Below are 16,021 nucleotides of genomic sequence, written 5' to 3'. Positions count from 1 at the left end.
CCATTTAACTGTGTGCTTTATTTCTTGGGCTGTGCTTGTGCTTGGAGACTCGACAATTGAACCCATTCATTCATCTAAGCTCCATCTCTAATGTATTTATTTAAATTTTATATTTAATTTTTTTTTTCAGCCCTCAACACTATGCCAGATACTTGATGTGGCCCTTTAGCCAAAAAGTTTAGAGACCCTGTGCTATTGGATAGGATTCAGGGGAAATCTCCATGTAACTAATCAGGAGGTTTTGGGGGATAGTTATCTTTCTGCCTGGCTTTATCACCACTCCGGGCTTAATTCTGTTGATTTTGGCCAAAACCCTGCCACTCTATCCAATTCATATAGCCCTGTTTGCAGGGCTTCCTCCCATGGGGCAGCATGAAGAATGATTCTGAAACAGTTGCTTAGTTAAGTTTCAAACACAGAAACACCAGCTAACTCAGCGATTTTCAAACCGTGTGCCGTGAATGGTTTGCAGGTGTACTGTGAAAGTTTGGGGGAGGGTTACTGATTAGCAGGGCAGTTGGAGAATGCTAGTCTCCCAGCAGCAACATGGTGTGCTTTTCAATTGTAAAAAAATAAAATAAAAAAAAATGGTGTGCCCTGACAATTTTAGTGTCTTGTCAGTGTGTCATGAGATGAAAATGGCTGAGCTAGTCGTAATCTTAAGCAATTCAAGCATTTAACATGACTGGCAGTTATGTTGCTCCCACAAGTCCACTTCTTTTTGACTGATGGTTGCTAGACTATAGGCAGGCACTAACAAATGGAAAGGAACACAAACCTTGGCTGCCCCTATGTATCCCCCCATGCAGGGGGCAGGGCAACACCCCAGGTGGTAGGATTGGTGATGTACATCACCCCACCCTCACTGGTTCTTTTGTTATAATTTTTGGTAGAATAGAGATATTTCAACGCTGTTTCATTGTATTCTGTAGGGTATTATTCAAAAATACCAAGATTTTAAAAACTTTGGTGAGTAGTGGTGTCATCCTCCTGTGCGCATCACCTGGTCTGGCCCGCACCCCCTGCATCCCCCTTGCGACACGACTGCTCCACAGCAAATCTCAGTTCAGTGTAGGGAACATGATTAAACTCTACATTGCCACTTGTAAAGTGAGGCTATTTCTTGCAATAAACTAGCATAAGTATCCACTTGAAGCAATGTTGCTGGAAAGCTGGGCTCAGGAAACATTTATTTCTCACTTTATCTTTAGTAAACATTTGCTTACTAAAGCATTTATCATTTAGTAAGCATTTAAAGCAGCTTACAAAAAGTTAATAAACATAAAATACAATATAAGAATATAAATATTAATAATCCCTTAAAAAGTATATAGTAATCTAAAAATCTAATTAAGAGCAAAAGAGCAGCAAACACTAAAAAGAACACAAGCCCATAGTACTAATGCTTAAAAACTTTAAATATCCATATTAAAAAGCCAAAAAAACTCAGAAGGAGAGAGTAAAAAGAAATGTCTTTAAGTCACACTGGAAAGCCTCTAAGGAGGGAGCAGTTTGTAAACGAAGATGGAGGGAATTCCATAGAGTTGGTGCCACTACGGAGAAGGCCCTACTCCTTGCCACCACCCCACCCACCTCCATAGGTGGCAGCACCTGTAAAAAGGCTCTCTCCAATGACCGGAGAGGATGAGCAGGATTATATGGAAGTACTACTTGATTTGCAATTGTCTGCTGGTTTTGCAATAATGACAAGAAGAAATTACACCATATGGAGCATTTGCTTTTTAATCAAATTATGGTCAGATGCAATAATGGCTGCTCTAAGAACAAAAACTAGTTTAAATCGATCAGTTTAATAAATACAAATATACACAATCTGTATACATCAAATGCAGTCAACATGTATAATTTTACATATACATTATATACACAAATGCACATAGTTCACATTCCTCCTGATAAAACTGTAATTTTGTTGGCAAGAGATGTTAGACAATGAATGGCGACACAGTAGCGCTACTGAAAATCGGAAAGCTAAATTTCCCACACTTGGACATTCTTATCAATACTAAAGAGTGGGACAGTGCTGCCTCCCTCTGCTGCATGTGTGAGGTCAACAGCCTCTCCCAGGGTGTACAGTTCCAGTGGAATGTCAAGATTCATTGATATTTGTGTTGGGCACATGTACAGGCAAAGTGCTAAAACACAGAATAATGCTTGCCTGTGGTCAAATACTTGAGCCAGCTCCAGAGTTATCATAGACTTCTGGTACTTAATTTGCATGCAGCATATGGTGGAGGCTTTTCTGAATCCAGGCGAATGCATGATTCCAGTCAGAAAATTTATCAGGACAAAAAGAGTGATGGTGGACAGCTTCCCACAAAGAAACCTTTTGCCTTCCTACAAATGTTGTACAGTGCATTTAAACAAGGTTTATTAGGGATGGCTAATTCCTTTGAAAGCATCTACATAAAATTAAGTAACTTCTGATACCCAAATTAAACCAATATATTCCAGTCTTTTTTTTTTTTCTTTCAAATAGTAACTTAGACAAAACATGAAATATACGGAGGCTTAAAATGTAACCTGAAGATCAAAAGTGATTTTAAAAAATATATGTACATATGAGAAGGAACATACAGTATGAAACTGAGGGCAGTAAGGTCGATGTTGAAACATTCAAGTCAGAGTGGCCATTGTTAATTTCAAAGTGCATGCGCTTTTTGTGTGCCACACCCACTTTACATCTTTACATACTATACATGATATAGAAATATTTATAGAAGTTAAAATTTATTTTACCAATATATTGTTTCAAATGTTAAATCCTGAGGCAAAAAAGGAAGTGTGGTTATATATGCCCACCCCCCACCCCACCCAAAACACCACAGTATGTTAGAGAGTGTCCAGTGATAGAAGCTGTTACATGTTGGATGCAGGCTCTCTCTCTCTTTCTTTTTTTTTAAAGAAGAGACATTAGGAAAAAGAGCTTCTAATTGGTACTATGCCACAACTGAATACAATATATACAGCTACATAAAAACTAAAGCATTTTGCTTTATAATGAATGCAGCTTGCACTGTGGAAGAGAACATTCATCAGGATCAATATTAGTAACAGGAAGGTGGCTTAAACTGAACATAAGTGTTTACTTTGCATTCAGTATTGTACGTATCTTACACAATAATTGACACTGGCATCTCTCTCCAACTTTACAGAAAATTGGCCCAGACATCCCTTAGTTTGGCCCCTACCCACCCCTTGGCTGACAACCACGTTCCATCCTCATACTTGAAGTAGTACTGTGGCAGAAGTTGGTTCAGCTTCATGCAAAAGATGGAAAAATAGAAATTTATAAAATACAAACCCAGGACGGAACCTGAACATTTAACAAACATTCAAATGCTCTGATTTGCCAGAGTCCACTCAAGTCATCAAATTCCGACATTCCACGAATCGCTCTCTACTCCTTCAGCATGCGGTGATCTTGTGAACATTTCTCAAACAAATTAGCAGGCGATGATACGGACTTCCGGGTGAGGCTACCACCTCAAATACAGACTGAAAAGCTCTGCGATCTAATTCTTCATCTATCTGATGTCTGTAAAAGTCTATGGCCACCAAGCAGAAGAGGTTGATGTCCACTTGTTCTGATTTTCCCATTCTGCTGATAATATGTGGAAGACTATCAAAAAGGTTAAGGATGTAACAAAAAATATGAAAACAATGACCACTAATCATATCACTCCTTAGTGGGAGCAGGAATCAAAAACTAAAATTTATCTTACTCTTAAGGATAAAGAAACCGAATACAGTGACTTCCAAAATATCTGCTGCTTAGCTCTATTTCTGAATTACTCCATAGGATATTTTCCTTATAGAATTTTATATGGAAAGTTAACATTTTGCTCCCATTGTGAGCAATTTTGAGGATTAGTTAGAAAGATTTCTTTCAGTACCAAGTCTCTATCAAAAGTCAACGATATAAATGGGGTAAAAAAAGTTCAGCACCGTTATTAAGTATATTCACTGGCTACTGAGTGAAGTGAAATATTGTGGAACTTCAGACTTTGAGGGAACCAACACCATAATAGATTATGATTCTTGATGATGCTGCCCTGTGTAAAGAACATTTACTGTGTATAGAAAGGTGGTGGCATTCAATGTCATTGTATAATAGAGACACTGATAAAGTCAAGATATCTATAGGGATGGGGAGAGAAAATCTCAGAAAATTCTGCTAGAATGTATTGCATCTTATGATAATCCTAGCCTTCCTACACATGGAAAGACGTACTTTATTAATCTCTTATTGGGGTCAGGTAGGTTCCACCTTAATTACAGGTTAGAAAAAAATTATTGATTATGACTCCAATTTAATGAACTTGTATAATCTCTCAACCTATCCAATATTGTTGAAACCGAACCCTGAAATTTTTCAATTCATTACTAGATTCATGGTAAAAAAAAAACTTTGCTAACAGGTCTGGAATGAAAGGAATCCTCGAGTAAGATGCTGAGTAAGCACATAACTCTGCAAGCCTTGGGTACAACTATGTCATTGTAACCTTTCCTTGACTGGGTTGATTGAACCCCATCAGCAAGCACTTCATGTCACTGAGCAGCCACAGACAGTTTCACACTGTTGGAGTCAGAGAATTATTCAGAGAATCATAGAGTTGGAAGGGATCTACAAAGTTCAAGCCACACAGAGGCCCAGTCACTGTGTCCTTGGTTTTCCTTCTGAGCTGGGTGAGGAACATTACTAATTACTCACCCAGAGAGTAATCACAGGCAATGGAGTTCTAAGTAGGCTTCAACATTTCTTTCCCATGGGGGGGGGGGATACAATGAAGGACAGCAAAGAAAACTCAGCCAAGCTCCTAACTAAGATAGGGTTAAGGAGAAGGGGGGAAAATATTCTAAAAAACAAGCTGGAGAATTCAGTAGAAAAATCTGTTAAATATCCAGGTAGTGGTGATCTAAGAACTTGGGGGAAACCCCCTTCCTTGGTCTCTTTGTAAACTGACCCAGTGTGCTATCATGCCCAAAATAAAGAATGCCCTCAGAGAACTACTTTGAAATGAAAGGATTTCAGTAGATTTTAAATGGAAAATCTATGTCAAAAAAACCTAACATATACTGAATTGGATACATTGCTGAAATCCACTGGCTGGTAGAAGCACTGACAAAGAAACAAGACAGACTCCACATTGCCATGGCAACAGGTGTTCTTTGTGTGAAATTGGAGAGCGACAGCATCACCCAATCACGGACCATGGATGACTGGCCAGTGGTGTGCAATGTTTGAAATACCTGTAAAAGTTAAAATATAGAAGATTAATTAGAATACTATAGTACACTGGTGCTACAAGAGCCACCCACCACAACCCACCACAGGAGCAAAAGATGGGTCATTTCCCTTTAAGAGGAGTGACCCAGACTAGGTGCCTCGGTGGCACCACAGCGATCACAGTGCCGTGGACACCCAGAGGCTTGTTACCCTGCCGGGGGGGGGGGTCTCAACAAGTCTCAGAGAGGGTCTGGGAGACCTGTAGCCCCCTCTGTGGATTTCCGCCAAGCAACGTCCAGCTTACCCCAAGTGCCTCCTCATAAACTGGAAGTTGCTCCGATCTGCAGATCAGAGCGAAATGAAGCTTGGGGGAGGCCTGTAGAGGGTGCAGCAGGCCTCCTGGACCCTCTCTGAGGCTTGCTGACACCAGGTAGGGGAACAAGCCTCTGGGTATCTGCAGAACCGCTGGAGCATGTCCCTGCCCCCAGAAGCACTTACAAGTGGTTCTCTGACTCCCAATGAGTTTGAGAACTGCTGCTAAAGAAGATTAATTAAAATCATCCCTCAGAGGAGTAGCTACAGGTGGGTGGGCAGCGCAGTAAGTAGGAAAGGATGCTTTCTGAAACCGTCTTCCCTTCTTGGATTTCATTATCTCTATTATAATGAAATTATATAATTATACAGGGGCTAGTGCTGTTCATATTATGGGCACAGCAATGTGCCAAGTAGTCCCTTCCATTCACCATCGGAACCATTCTGGCAGTGATGGCAATAGCAGGCACTCTCTGAACCAAACAGCCCAGAATGGCTCCAACAGTAAGTGGGAGGGCCAGCTTACATGGCGCATTGCTGCTTCTGCAATATGTACAGCACTGGCCCCTGTATCTATGCTACTGTCACCCTCAAAATAAATACAGTGGATATACAACTTCCAGGTGTATGTGTATACATCTATATCGTACCTGTGCAGGTGCTTCACTGTTCTGAACAGTGATGCACTGTTCTGTGCTTCACTATACTCTGCAGGTGCTTCACTGTTCTGCTGCTTCATGTAAGTGGCACTAAATAACTGTGAAGCTGTAGTACTAAGTCCGCTCGTCGTGTTACTTGTTGCTAAGTAAGATTCTTCCAGAGGAGATCTCTCCAGTCACTCCGATGAGCGATATATACATGGCTCACCACACACAGGGAAGATCCACTGGGGAAGGACCCTTAGTGTTTAACTCCCCCAAGAGATAATGAAATCCAAGAAGGGAAGACGGTTTCAGAAAGTATCCTTTCCTTTTTGTCTGCACACTTTTATTAATTTTATTAATAGTTCTAATAGTATTACTAGCTTTATTAATGATGGAGAAGCAGTAGACCACAGAACGGTTTTTACACACCATGACATCAACAATTCTTAATGTCATATATTATAAATGCAGAGAACTATGTTGTTGTGGATGACCTAGATAAAGGCAGAGATGAAAGCAGACCACAAAGCTGTGCTGAGAGAATATGCCAGCAGGTTGAGAGATGGATGGATGAAAAATCCATTACGGGTTACAATCCATGATGTGTATGTGCAACCTCCTGATTTTAGAAATGGGCTGTGTCAGAATGCCAGATGCAAGGGAGGGCACCAGGATGAGGTCTCTTGTTATCTGGTGTGCTCCCTGGGGCATTTGGTGGGCCGCTGTGAGATACAGGAAGCTGGACTAGATGGGCCTATGGCCTGATCCAGTGGGGCTGTTCTTATGTTCTTAATCTAATGGCCTCTGGGAACAGCTTTCTTATTTCTTTAGTTCCTTTTTTTTTAAAGGCACCTTTAATATCATAATTCCTACATTATATATAATAAATTCACCACATAATCAGCAGACAAAATTCCGATGTCTTAGTCATTATAGGTGGGTAAAGTGGAAGCAAAAATGATGAGGGACAATGGATAAAATGTGACCAAGCGAAAGGAAAAAAGGAAATATGGGGAAAAAAAGAATCCAAGTCTTTACCTTATATACTACGGTTGCCATAAACTGTGGGTATGGCTGCTGATTGGATAAAAATTCTCCAATGACTTTATTCATTACGTCTTGTGGAGGGAAAAAATCATCAAGAAACTGTGGGAGGATCCGAGCCACTACTCTGGCTTCAAAGGGAAATCCTTTTCTGACCCTAAAACAGAAAATAGCATAATTATCACATCACCTGTCTTATGTCACAACATTCAGGTTGATGTAGCAAGAAAAAAATAAATATTTATCCTCATCAATGACCCAGAAGCTTAGCCAGAGGGGGGAGGTGGTAAATATGGCAGATGCTGCGACATGCCATATAAGTGGCCCTACCCCTTCAGCAATGAAGCCATTTGGGGTAGTGATGGCAACAAAAAACTGGGCCTTATCTAATTTTTAAAAGCCAGTAACAATTAAGATCACCAAGATTGCTTGTGTATTTTTTTAAAGTTCACAAGATAGATTATGAGTATTTTTTTTTACCTTAGTTTAGGTAATAAAGTGTAAGCAGTGGTTGGCATGTTAGTGAGGTACTGCAAGAAAAGGCAGTATGTATGCCACTGTGCAGAATATAAATATGGATGGGAGCAGGATTCATAAGAGCCAGTTGGCAGCTTTACGCACTTCTTCTAAAGCAGCAGGTGTTGCTTTACAGCTGACTTGCAGGAACGTAAGAACAGGATTTTAAATATGGCTCTTTCCCACAAATATGCCTAACTCTGCTCTCAGAATTATTACTGATGTCAGAGGCCACGAGTGTCCACATAACATTCTGAAAACCTATGCCTAAGTTTTGCGAATAATCCTTTGTAACATTCATGTATGATGCTTTCTAGTTGCAGATAAGTGGTTCTTCCACATACATCAAATTACTAAAAACTGTTTTACAACCAACCAAAAATGGATTTTAGGAAAATAGTTGTTATATAGCAGAGACATTAGCTATTTATATCACTGTATTATATTCTGAGTTCTTATGCTGGCAATAAATGAGATTCATATTACTGAAACATAATCAGGAAATGAAATTTAAATTCCAATGCCACCTATTAATAGAAACAAAGGTAATTATATTTGCTTCCAATATGATCATTTCCTACCTGTCAAAAAGAACTGAGACTCGCTCCATAGCCACAATTACAGACTCGCTGTCTGAGGCTACTTGATTATGATCTGTAACACGTCCTGGGCTAATTTTCTCTTTCCCTAAAATCAAACAAAGAACCTAATTCAGGAAGATGGGAGCAATACTGGTCAATCACCATTGTAGCCACACCCCTTGGCATTTATAAATCAGGAAGTAGCATCTAGGACAGAGATGTCAACTCGTTTCATAGGGCCAGTTAGCATGAATAGTGTCTGCTGAGGGCTGGAAGTGACATCATTCAGCACATGATGGCCAGAAATAAATATTTTGTTCTCATACAAAAACTCACTAGCTGCAAATGACAGAAGAAAAAATGTGCAAATCATGTTCATATTTTCAGGATATGAGAGCCCAATTATCACACTGAAAGAACCTAAGTATAACAGGGGCCAGATAAATTACTTCCAGGGGCCACATTAAGCTCGCAGGCCTTATGTTTGGCACCCCTGCTCTAGGGCCTCTAAAATGTTTGGGGCCCACTGACCTAATGCAAAGGGATTAAGTAAGTCCTGGCTCACTGCCTAACTTCTCAGAGGGCAAAAATGAGAAAACATCTTGGAGGTGGGATGCAATTAGAGTAATTACATATTCCATATTATTTCAATATTCATTTCACCGTTCAGTGGGGCATTATCTGACTAACTTCCACCAAGGAGTTACAAAGCAGTCAGAATTTTTTTGAATGAAATGTATAACAGTTTCTTAAAAGTACTCCTGAACTGGAAGTATGCAATTTCAGCAAATACAGAATACAAATCCACACCTGTATACATGCAAGTTAGCATTAACCCCAATGCTGCCATGGCTCTGTGGGGACTGTGTACATTTACTCTGTCCACACTCAGTTTAACTAATGATTCACTGTCCAGTCTAGAAAGTTGCTCTGAAAGGAGTAGCCGTTCTAAGCCTCTCAGGACACAGTGATAAATAATGGATGGTGTTGATTCCTCGCTTCCAGACAACATCACTCCACACATCTGGAAAACACAGGTAAGACATTTTAAAACCCCACAGAGCAGGAGATTCACTCCGGCAGCCAATATATAGAACTCAGTTTAGAACACAATCGCGGCTTTCAATATCATTGCACATTAAGAAAAGCACACACCAGCAACACTACAAGACTGCACACCCTTTGTTCCCAACTAAGGTGTCTAGCATCCCAAGATCTGCATCACTACCAGGCTCCCATTTCCCATGGGCATCTTTCTCAGGTGATGCCCCCAAAATAACGTTGTGACTTGGCAAGGTCCTGTCCTATTGGCTCAAACTTCCTCGTTATTCACCCAAACTGCAGAGATCTCAGTCACAGGTTGCTGGAACAGAACTATTACATCTAGTTGCTGCAAGTATGCCTTGGAAACCAATAGTACCATAAACACAGAAGCATCCCCACATACACACCACAAAATATTTTGTGAACCTTGTGGCAAAGTGTTACCTATTACACATTGCAGGTGCCATAGTGGACAAAGGACAGCAGGATGCAAATGCAGCCAAGCTGTACCTGTGTCAGAAAACCATCACAACAGATACAAATCTTCCATGCAACTGTGGAATTCAACTCTTCAAGAGAGCTCTAGCATGGTAACTTAAGTCACCTTGACTCCCTATGATGCTTTGGGAGGAAGTCACAGGTGAAGTGCATGCTAAATTCACTCCAGTAATTGCACAAGGGCAAAGGCTGTGGGATACAGCCAATTTGATCCATATCCTTCCAATCCCTATCATGCTAATTTATTATTTAAATACATCATTTTGCATTCCAAGGTAAAAGTAAACTCAAGGCCTATTCACACATACCTGAATAATTCCTGAAGAGAATTCAGGGCCTACATCAAGTGGATAGTTTTCTATTAAATAAAATGCTACTGCACACATTACTAAGACATGCTGTTGATTGTGGATATTTACACAGCTGTAAAAAGAAGCAAAACAACCACACTTTATTGTCAGTTTACTGAAGACAAGTCTTCCCTTAAAGTGTTAAACACAAGTCCTCTGTCCCATCATCCTTACATACATGGAATTCATAGGAGGGCTAAAGTTCTTTTGATGAGACCTGCAAATGATGGGAAGACACAACAATGTCTCAAGTTTCCATACGGTTTCAAGGTTACGGGCAGACCAATCCTAAGCTTCCCAACACCCGCTGGAGAAGCAGTGCCAAAGTGGCTACTGCTGTATCCAGCAGGAGCTGGGAAGTCACTGGGAGTTTCGGTGGGGACTTTCATCCCCTTCCCCCAGGGAAAGTCCCAAGCCCTGCTGGGTTTCTGAGCTGGCTATTTTGCCAGTGCAAACTTGAGCGACTCCATGTCAAGCCTTGCAGCCTGACATAGAGTTCGATATCTGGCACAGCAGGGCTCTGCCAGTTTCAGCCCCTCCCACCCTAGTTCCTTCCCCCACCCCGCCCCGCCCTCCCCATCTCCCAGAGGCTGCACCACCACCCGGCGGTCTCAACCCCAGCAGCAGCGCATCCTCCTCCCTATTCACTGGGTGCCGTAAACGTGCTTTATGGCATGTTTACAGCACCCAGCACTGGCCCTGGGTGAGTTTAGGATTGGGCCCTGAACCTGCTCAAAAATACTTGTTAGATCAGGCCACATCAGAGTACTCTACTTTGTTAACTTCACAACTCAGAAATTCTGTTACATCAAAGCCACCACAACACAGAGTTCATGAAATACCTACTGGGCTATTCCTCTCAGGTTGGAACGCAGGTATTCAGTGATAATTGGGATGAGCTGCTTTGCCGTTTCATCAAGCAGATCGCACTCCAGGATGTAAAGGATGCCATGCAGAGCTCCTATTCGGCTTGGCATGTGAGTGCTGCGCAGTGTGGATTCCAGTAGGCGGCTCACAGGCTCTGCCACAGCTTTATCCTGATGAATACAAAACAATGCATGGAAAATTATGCTGGAACAACTGCAAGGTGTAAACAACTGCCAGTTAATATTTGTGAGCATGAAGTAATGAAACAAATATCTGTGTACACCATGAAATATTCTAAAGTGCCTCCAACTTATGAACAAGTCATAACTTTATTTGCATAATTATTACAACGTCGCTATACCAATTTTAACAAAGCTACGTATGTTTTCATTGCTTATAAATGGCCTTTCCTTAAAAATGGAGTACAGGTGTCCCCCCTTATCTGTGGATCCCATATTCGTGGTTTCAATTATCAGCAGTTCAAAACTCCCCCCCCCCCCGGCATTGTGCAAATGACCTATCTGCCTGTGACTGCAGCCTTCCTGTCACTGCCTCCTGTGTATCTCTGGCTCTTTTGCTGTCTTAAAATGCTAACAGGAAGCACTCACAGGAAGCGAACTGGAGGGCTAAAAAGAACATGACACTTATCACAGAGTTAACAGAGCTTAGTGTCATGTTCAAAACTAAATGAGAGCTAAATGGGGTTTCAGTGCATGACAGCTTTTGCCCCAACTATCCCAAAACTGTCAGACACTGCTGAATTTAACCTCTCACTCTAGAAATATTGCTAATTATTTAGCAATAAATTATTTAGCAATAAATAGAGAGCCAGGATGGTGTAGTGGTTTGGGAGGTGGACTTGGACCTGGATGATCCAGGTCCAAATCTCCCCTCAGCCACAAAGCTTCCTGGGTGACCTTGGGCCAGTCACTTTCTCTCAGCCTCACCTACCTCACAGGGTTGTTGTGAGGACAAGAAGGAGGGGAGAAGCAGCTGTGTAAACCGCTCTGAGTTCTTTGGAGGAAGGGCGGTATAAAAAAAATGTGTGAATGTGAATAATTCTCCCAATTTGCATTAGAGAGCAAGTGAGCATGACACATATAGGAACACATGTATGCATGTGAATAAATTGTGTTGAGGCTTTAAACAGTACAGCCCAGCACATGCTACACTATAGGACTTCTATCATGAGAGGAAGCTCTTGGATCTGGTCCCAATGTGGTTTATAAATATAGGTAATCCTACCATTCCAAGAACAGCAGCTGCCTTGCATGTGGCTGGTACCAAATACTGAATAAGAATTTCATCTTCTGTGGGGTGCACCTTCCGTAGTTCTGTTAATGTTGTGTACATCATCTCAAACTGATTCCTTTCAGTAAATAAGTCAGACACTGCCAAAAGCTGCAAGTACAAACAGACAATAAAACATTGTGCCTTTTAAAAAAGGGTTTAAAAGGAATCAATACAAAACAACTAGATATAATTTTACCTAAAGGGAAGCTTAAGGAAGAAAACATGTTAAAGCATTTCAGCTTGTACATGGTAAAACATGTTGTACAAGGAAATGTTTTTATCTTGTTTGTAAATCATGTTTTTAATTGTGTTTTTAATCACTGTTGTAAGCTGCATTGGGTCCCTTTAGGGAGAAAGGCAGGGTATAAATAAAGTTGTTATAATAATAATAATAATAATAATAATAATAATAATAATAATAATAATAATAATAATAATAATAATAATAGTTGTTGTTGTTGTTGTTGTTGTTGTTGTTGTTGTTGGCTACCTTCAGTCTCGAGAGACTATGGTATCGCGCTCTGAAAGGTGGTTTTGGAACATCGTCTAGTGTGGCTGAAAAGGCCAATTCGGGAGTGACAATCCCTTCCACAATGGGAGCGAGTGCAGTCTGTCCCTGGTCTGTCTTCCTGGCTATGGGCCTTCCTTCTTTGCCTCTTTGCCTCAGACTGTTGGCAAAGTGTCTCTTCAAACTGGGAAAGGCCATGCTGCACAGCCTGCCTCCAAGCGGGCCGCTCAGAGGCCAGGGTTTCCCACTTGTTGAGGTCCACTCCTAAGGACGTCAGATCCCTCTTGCAGAGCTGTGGTCTACCTGTAGGGCGCTTTCCTTGCATGAGTTCTCCATAGAGGAGATCCTTTGGGATCCACCCATCATCCATTCTCACGACATGACCGAGCCAACGCAGGCGTCTCTGTTTCAGCAGTGCATACATGCTAGGGATTCCAGCACGTTCCAGGACTGTGTTGTTTGGAACTTTGTCCTGCCAGGTGATGCCGAGAATGCGTCGGAGGCAGTGCATGTGGAAAGCGTTCAGTTTCCTCTCCTGTTGTGAGCAAAGAGTCCATGACTTGCTGCAGTACAGAAGTGTACTCAGGACGCAAGCTCTGTAGACCTGGATCTTGGTATGTTCTGTCAGCTTCTTGTTGGACCAGACTCTCTTTGTGAGTCTGGAAAACGTGGTAGCTGCTTTACCGATGCGTTTGTTTAGCTCGGTATCGAGAGAAAGAGTGTCAGAGATAGTTGAGCTAAGGTACACAAAGTCATGGACAACCTCCAGTTCATGTGCAGAGATTGTAATGCAGGGAGGTGAGTCCACATCCTGAACCATGACCTGTGTTTTCTTCAGGCTGATCGTCAGTCCAAAATCTTGGCAGGCCTTGCTAAAACGATCCATGAGCTGCTGGAGATCTTTGGCAGAGTGGGTAGTGACAGCTGCATCGTTTGCAAAGAGGAAGTCACGCAGACATTTCAGCTGGACTTTGGACTTTGCTCTCAGTCTGGAGAGGTTGGAGAGCTTTCCGCCTGATCTGGTCCGGAGATCGATGCCTTCTGTTGCAGTTCCAAAGGCATGCTTCAGTAGGACAGCGAAGAAAATCCCAAACAAGATTGGTGCAAGAACACAGCCCTGCTTCATGCCGCTTTGGATGTCAAAGGGGTGTGAAGTGGAGCCATCGAAGACAACAGTGCCCTTCATGTCCTTGTGGAAGGATCTGATGATGCTGAGGAGCCTGGGTGGACATCCAATCTTGGGGAGAATCTTGAAGAGGCCATCCCTGCTGACCAGGTCGAAGGCCTTCGTGAGATCTATGAAGGCTATAAAGAGTGGCTGTCACTGTTCCCTGCATTTCTCCTGCAGTTGTCTAAGGGAGAATACCATATCAGTGGTGGACCTGTTGGCTCGGAATCCGCACTGTGATTCTGGATAAATGCTCTCTGCAAGTACCTGGAGCCTCTTTAGTGCAACTCGGGCAAACAACTTTCCTACAACGCTAATGAGAGAGATGCCACAGTAGTTATTGCAGTCACCCCTGCCTCCTTTGTTCTTGTACAGCGTGATGATGTTTGCATCCCTCATGTCTTGAGGTACTCCACCTTCTCTCCAGCAGAGACAGAGGATTTCATGCAAGGGAGTCCAGGGCCACGTGAAGTTCTTCTAGGGTTGGTTCACTGTCAAGCTCCTCCAGCACAGGCAGGCACTCAATGTTGTTCAGTGCTTCTTCGGTGACTACATTTTCTCTGGAATATAGCTCAGAGTAGTGCTGCACCCAGCGTTCCATCTGCTGCGCCCGATCCTGGATGACCTCGCCTGTGGCAGACTTCAGAGGGGCAATTTTCCTCTGTGTTGGACCTAGGGCCTGCTTGATACCATCATACATCCCCTTGATGTTGCCCGTGTCAGCTGCTATCTGTATCTCGGAACAGAGCTGGAGCCAGTAGTCATTAGCACATCTCCTGGCAGTCTGCTGGACTTTGCTTTGAGCAGCTCGGAAGACCTGCAGGTTGCACTCACTGGGACAGGCCTTGTATGCTGCTTAAGCTCTCCTCTTTTCCTCAATGACTGGTGTCAACTCCTCAGAGTGGGCTTCAAACCAGTCTGTTGTCTTGTTGGTCTTCTTGCCAAATATGGACAAGGCGTTGTTGTAAACCGCATTCTTGAAATGTTCCCATCTGTTGGATGCGTTTGCATCGACCGGGCCTGGAAGAGATTCCTCAAGCGCTCATGCAAATTCCTCCACTTTGCTCTGATCCCGGGTCTTGCTGGTATCAATGCGAGGTCTTCCTTCTTTTTTTGTGTGGTACAGTCGCTTTGTTTGCAGTTTCACTCTGCTGCACACCAGGGAATGGTCGGTGTCGCAAGCAGCACCCTGATAGCTGTGCGTAATCTTGATGCTGGGAAGGCTGGAGCGTCTGGTGAGAATCAGGTCGAGCTGGTGCCAGTGCTTTGATCTTGGGTGTCTCCAGGAGACTCTATGTTGGGGCTTCGTGTTGAAGAATGTGTTGCTGACACAGAGACCGTGAAGACAGCAAAACTCTAGCAGGCGTTGGCCATTTTCGTTCATCTTCCCAGTGCCGAACTGACCTAAGCAAGTGGGCCACGAACTGTTATCAGCACCAACTCTAGTACTGAAATCGCCGAGGATGAACAATGGCTCTTTTACGGGGATTTTCTTGATAGTGGTCATCGTAGAATTTGTCTTTGGCTTCTGCTGGAGACGACAGAGTTGGTGCTTATACATTGATGAGTGACAGGTCCTGCTGTTGACTGGAGCTGCAGGGACAAAATTCTTTCATTTCCCACAGTAGGTGGGATGATGGATTTCAGCAGGGTATTTCTGACCGCAAAGCCAACGCCATGTTCCCTGGTTTCATTTGGTGGTTTTCCCTGCCAGAAAAACGAGAAATTTCTCTCCTTGACAGATCCAGAATCTGGCAGCCTAGTCTCTTGAAGGGCGATGATGTCCATCTGCAGTCTGCTCAGCTCCATGTCGATGACAGCTGTTTTGCGTGCATCGTCTATTTCTTGCAGGTCATCAGAGAAGCCAGGTGTCATTGTCCTTACGTTCCAGGTGCCCAGCTTTAGGGCAGGAGTTTTCAGTTTTTTATTGCATGGTGCAGAGTTG

The 16,021-nt window shown here is 42.7% G+C and overlaps 1 protein-coding gene across 1 annotated transcript in view; it reads right to left on the bottom strand.

The window, feature by feature from the left end:
- Positions 1-1,760: 1,760 nt before the first annotated feature.
- HTT (huntingtin) overlaps positions 1,761-16,021 on the bottom strand; it is a 107,983-nt gene continuing 93,722 nt past the window's right edge. Inside the window, exons 60-67 of the mRNA XM_066632824.1 lie at positions 12,353-12,508; positions 11,087-11,277; positions 10,199-10,313; positions 9,159-9,372; positions 8,349-8,454; positions 7,246-7,408; positions 5,114-5,274; positions 1,761-3,643 (exon numbers count right to left, since the gene is read on the bottom strand). Of these exons, the coding sequence (XP_066488921.1) occupies positions 3,430-3,643; positions 5,114-5,274; positions 7,246-7,408; positions 8,349-8,454; positions 9,159-9,372; positions 10,199-10,313; positions 11,087-11,277; positions 12,353-12,508 (1,320 nt within the window). The 3' untranslated portion in view covers positions 1,761-3,429. The remainder of the gene's footprint in view (positions 3,644-5,113; positions 5,275-7,245; positions 7,409-8,348; positions 8,455-9,158; positions 9,373-10,198; positions 10,314-11,086; positions 11,278-12,352; positions 12,509-16,021) is intronic.

The sequence above is a fragment of the Tiliqua scincoides genome, chromosome 6 (assembly GCF_035046505.1).
Source record: "Tiliqua scincoides isolate rTilSci1 chromosome 6, rTilSci1.hap2, whole genome shotgun sequence".
NCBI lineage: Eukaryota > Metazoa > Chordata > Lepidosauria > Squamata > Scincidae > Tiliqua > Tiliqua scincoides.
This window is presented reverse-complemented; position numbering and strand designations above follow the sequence as displayed.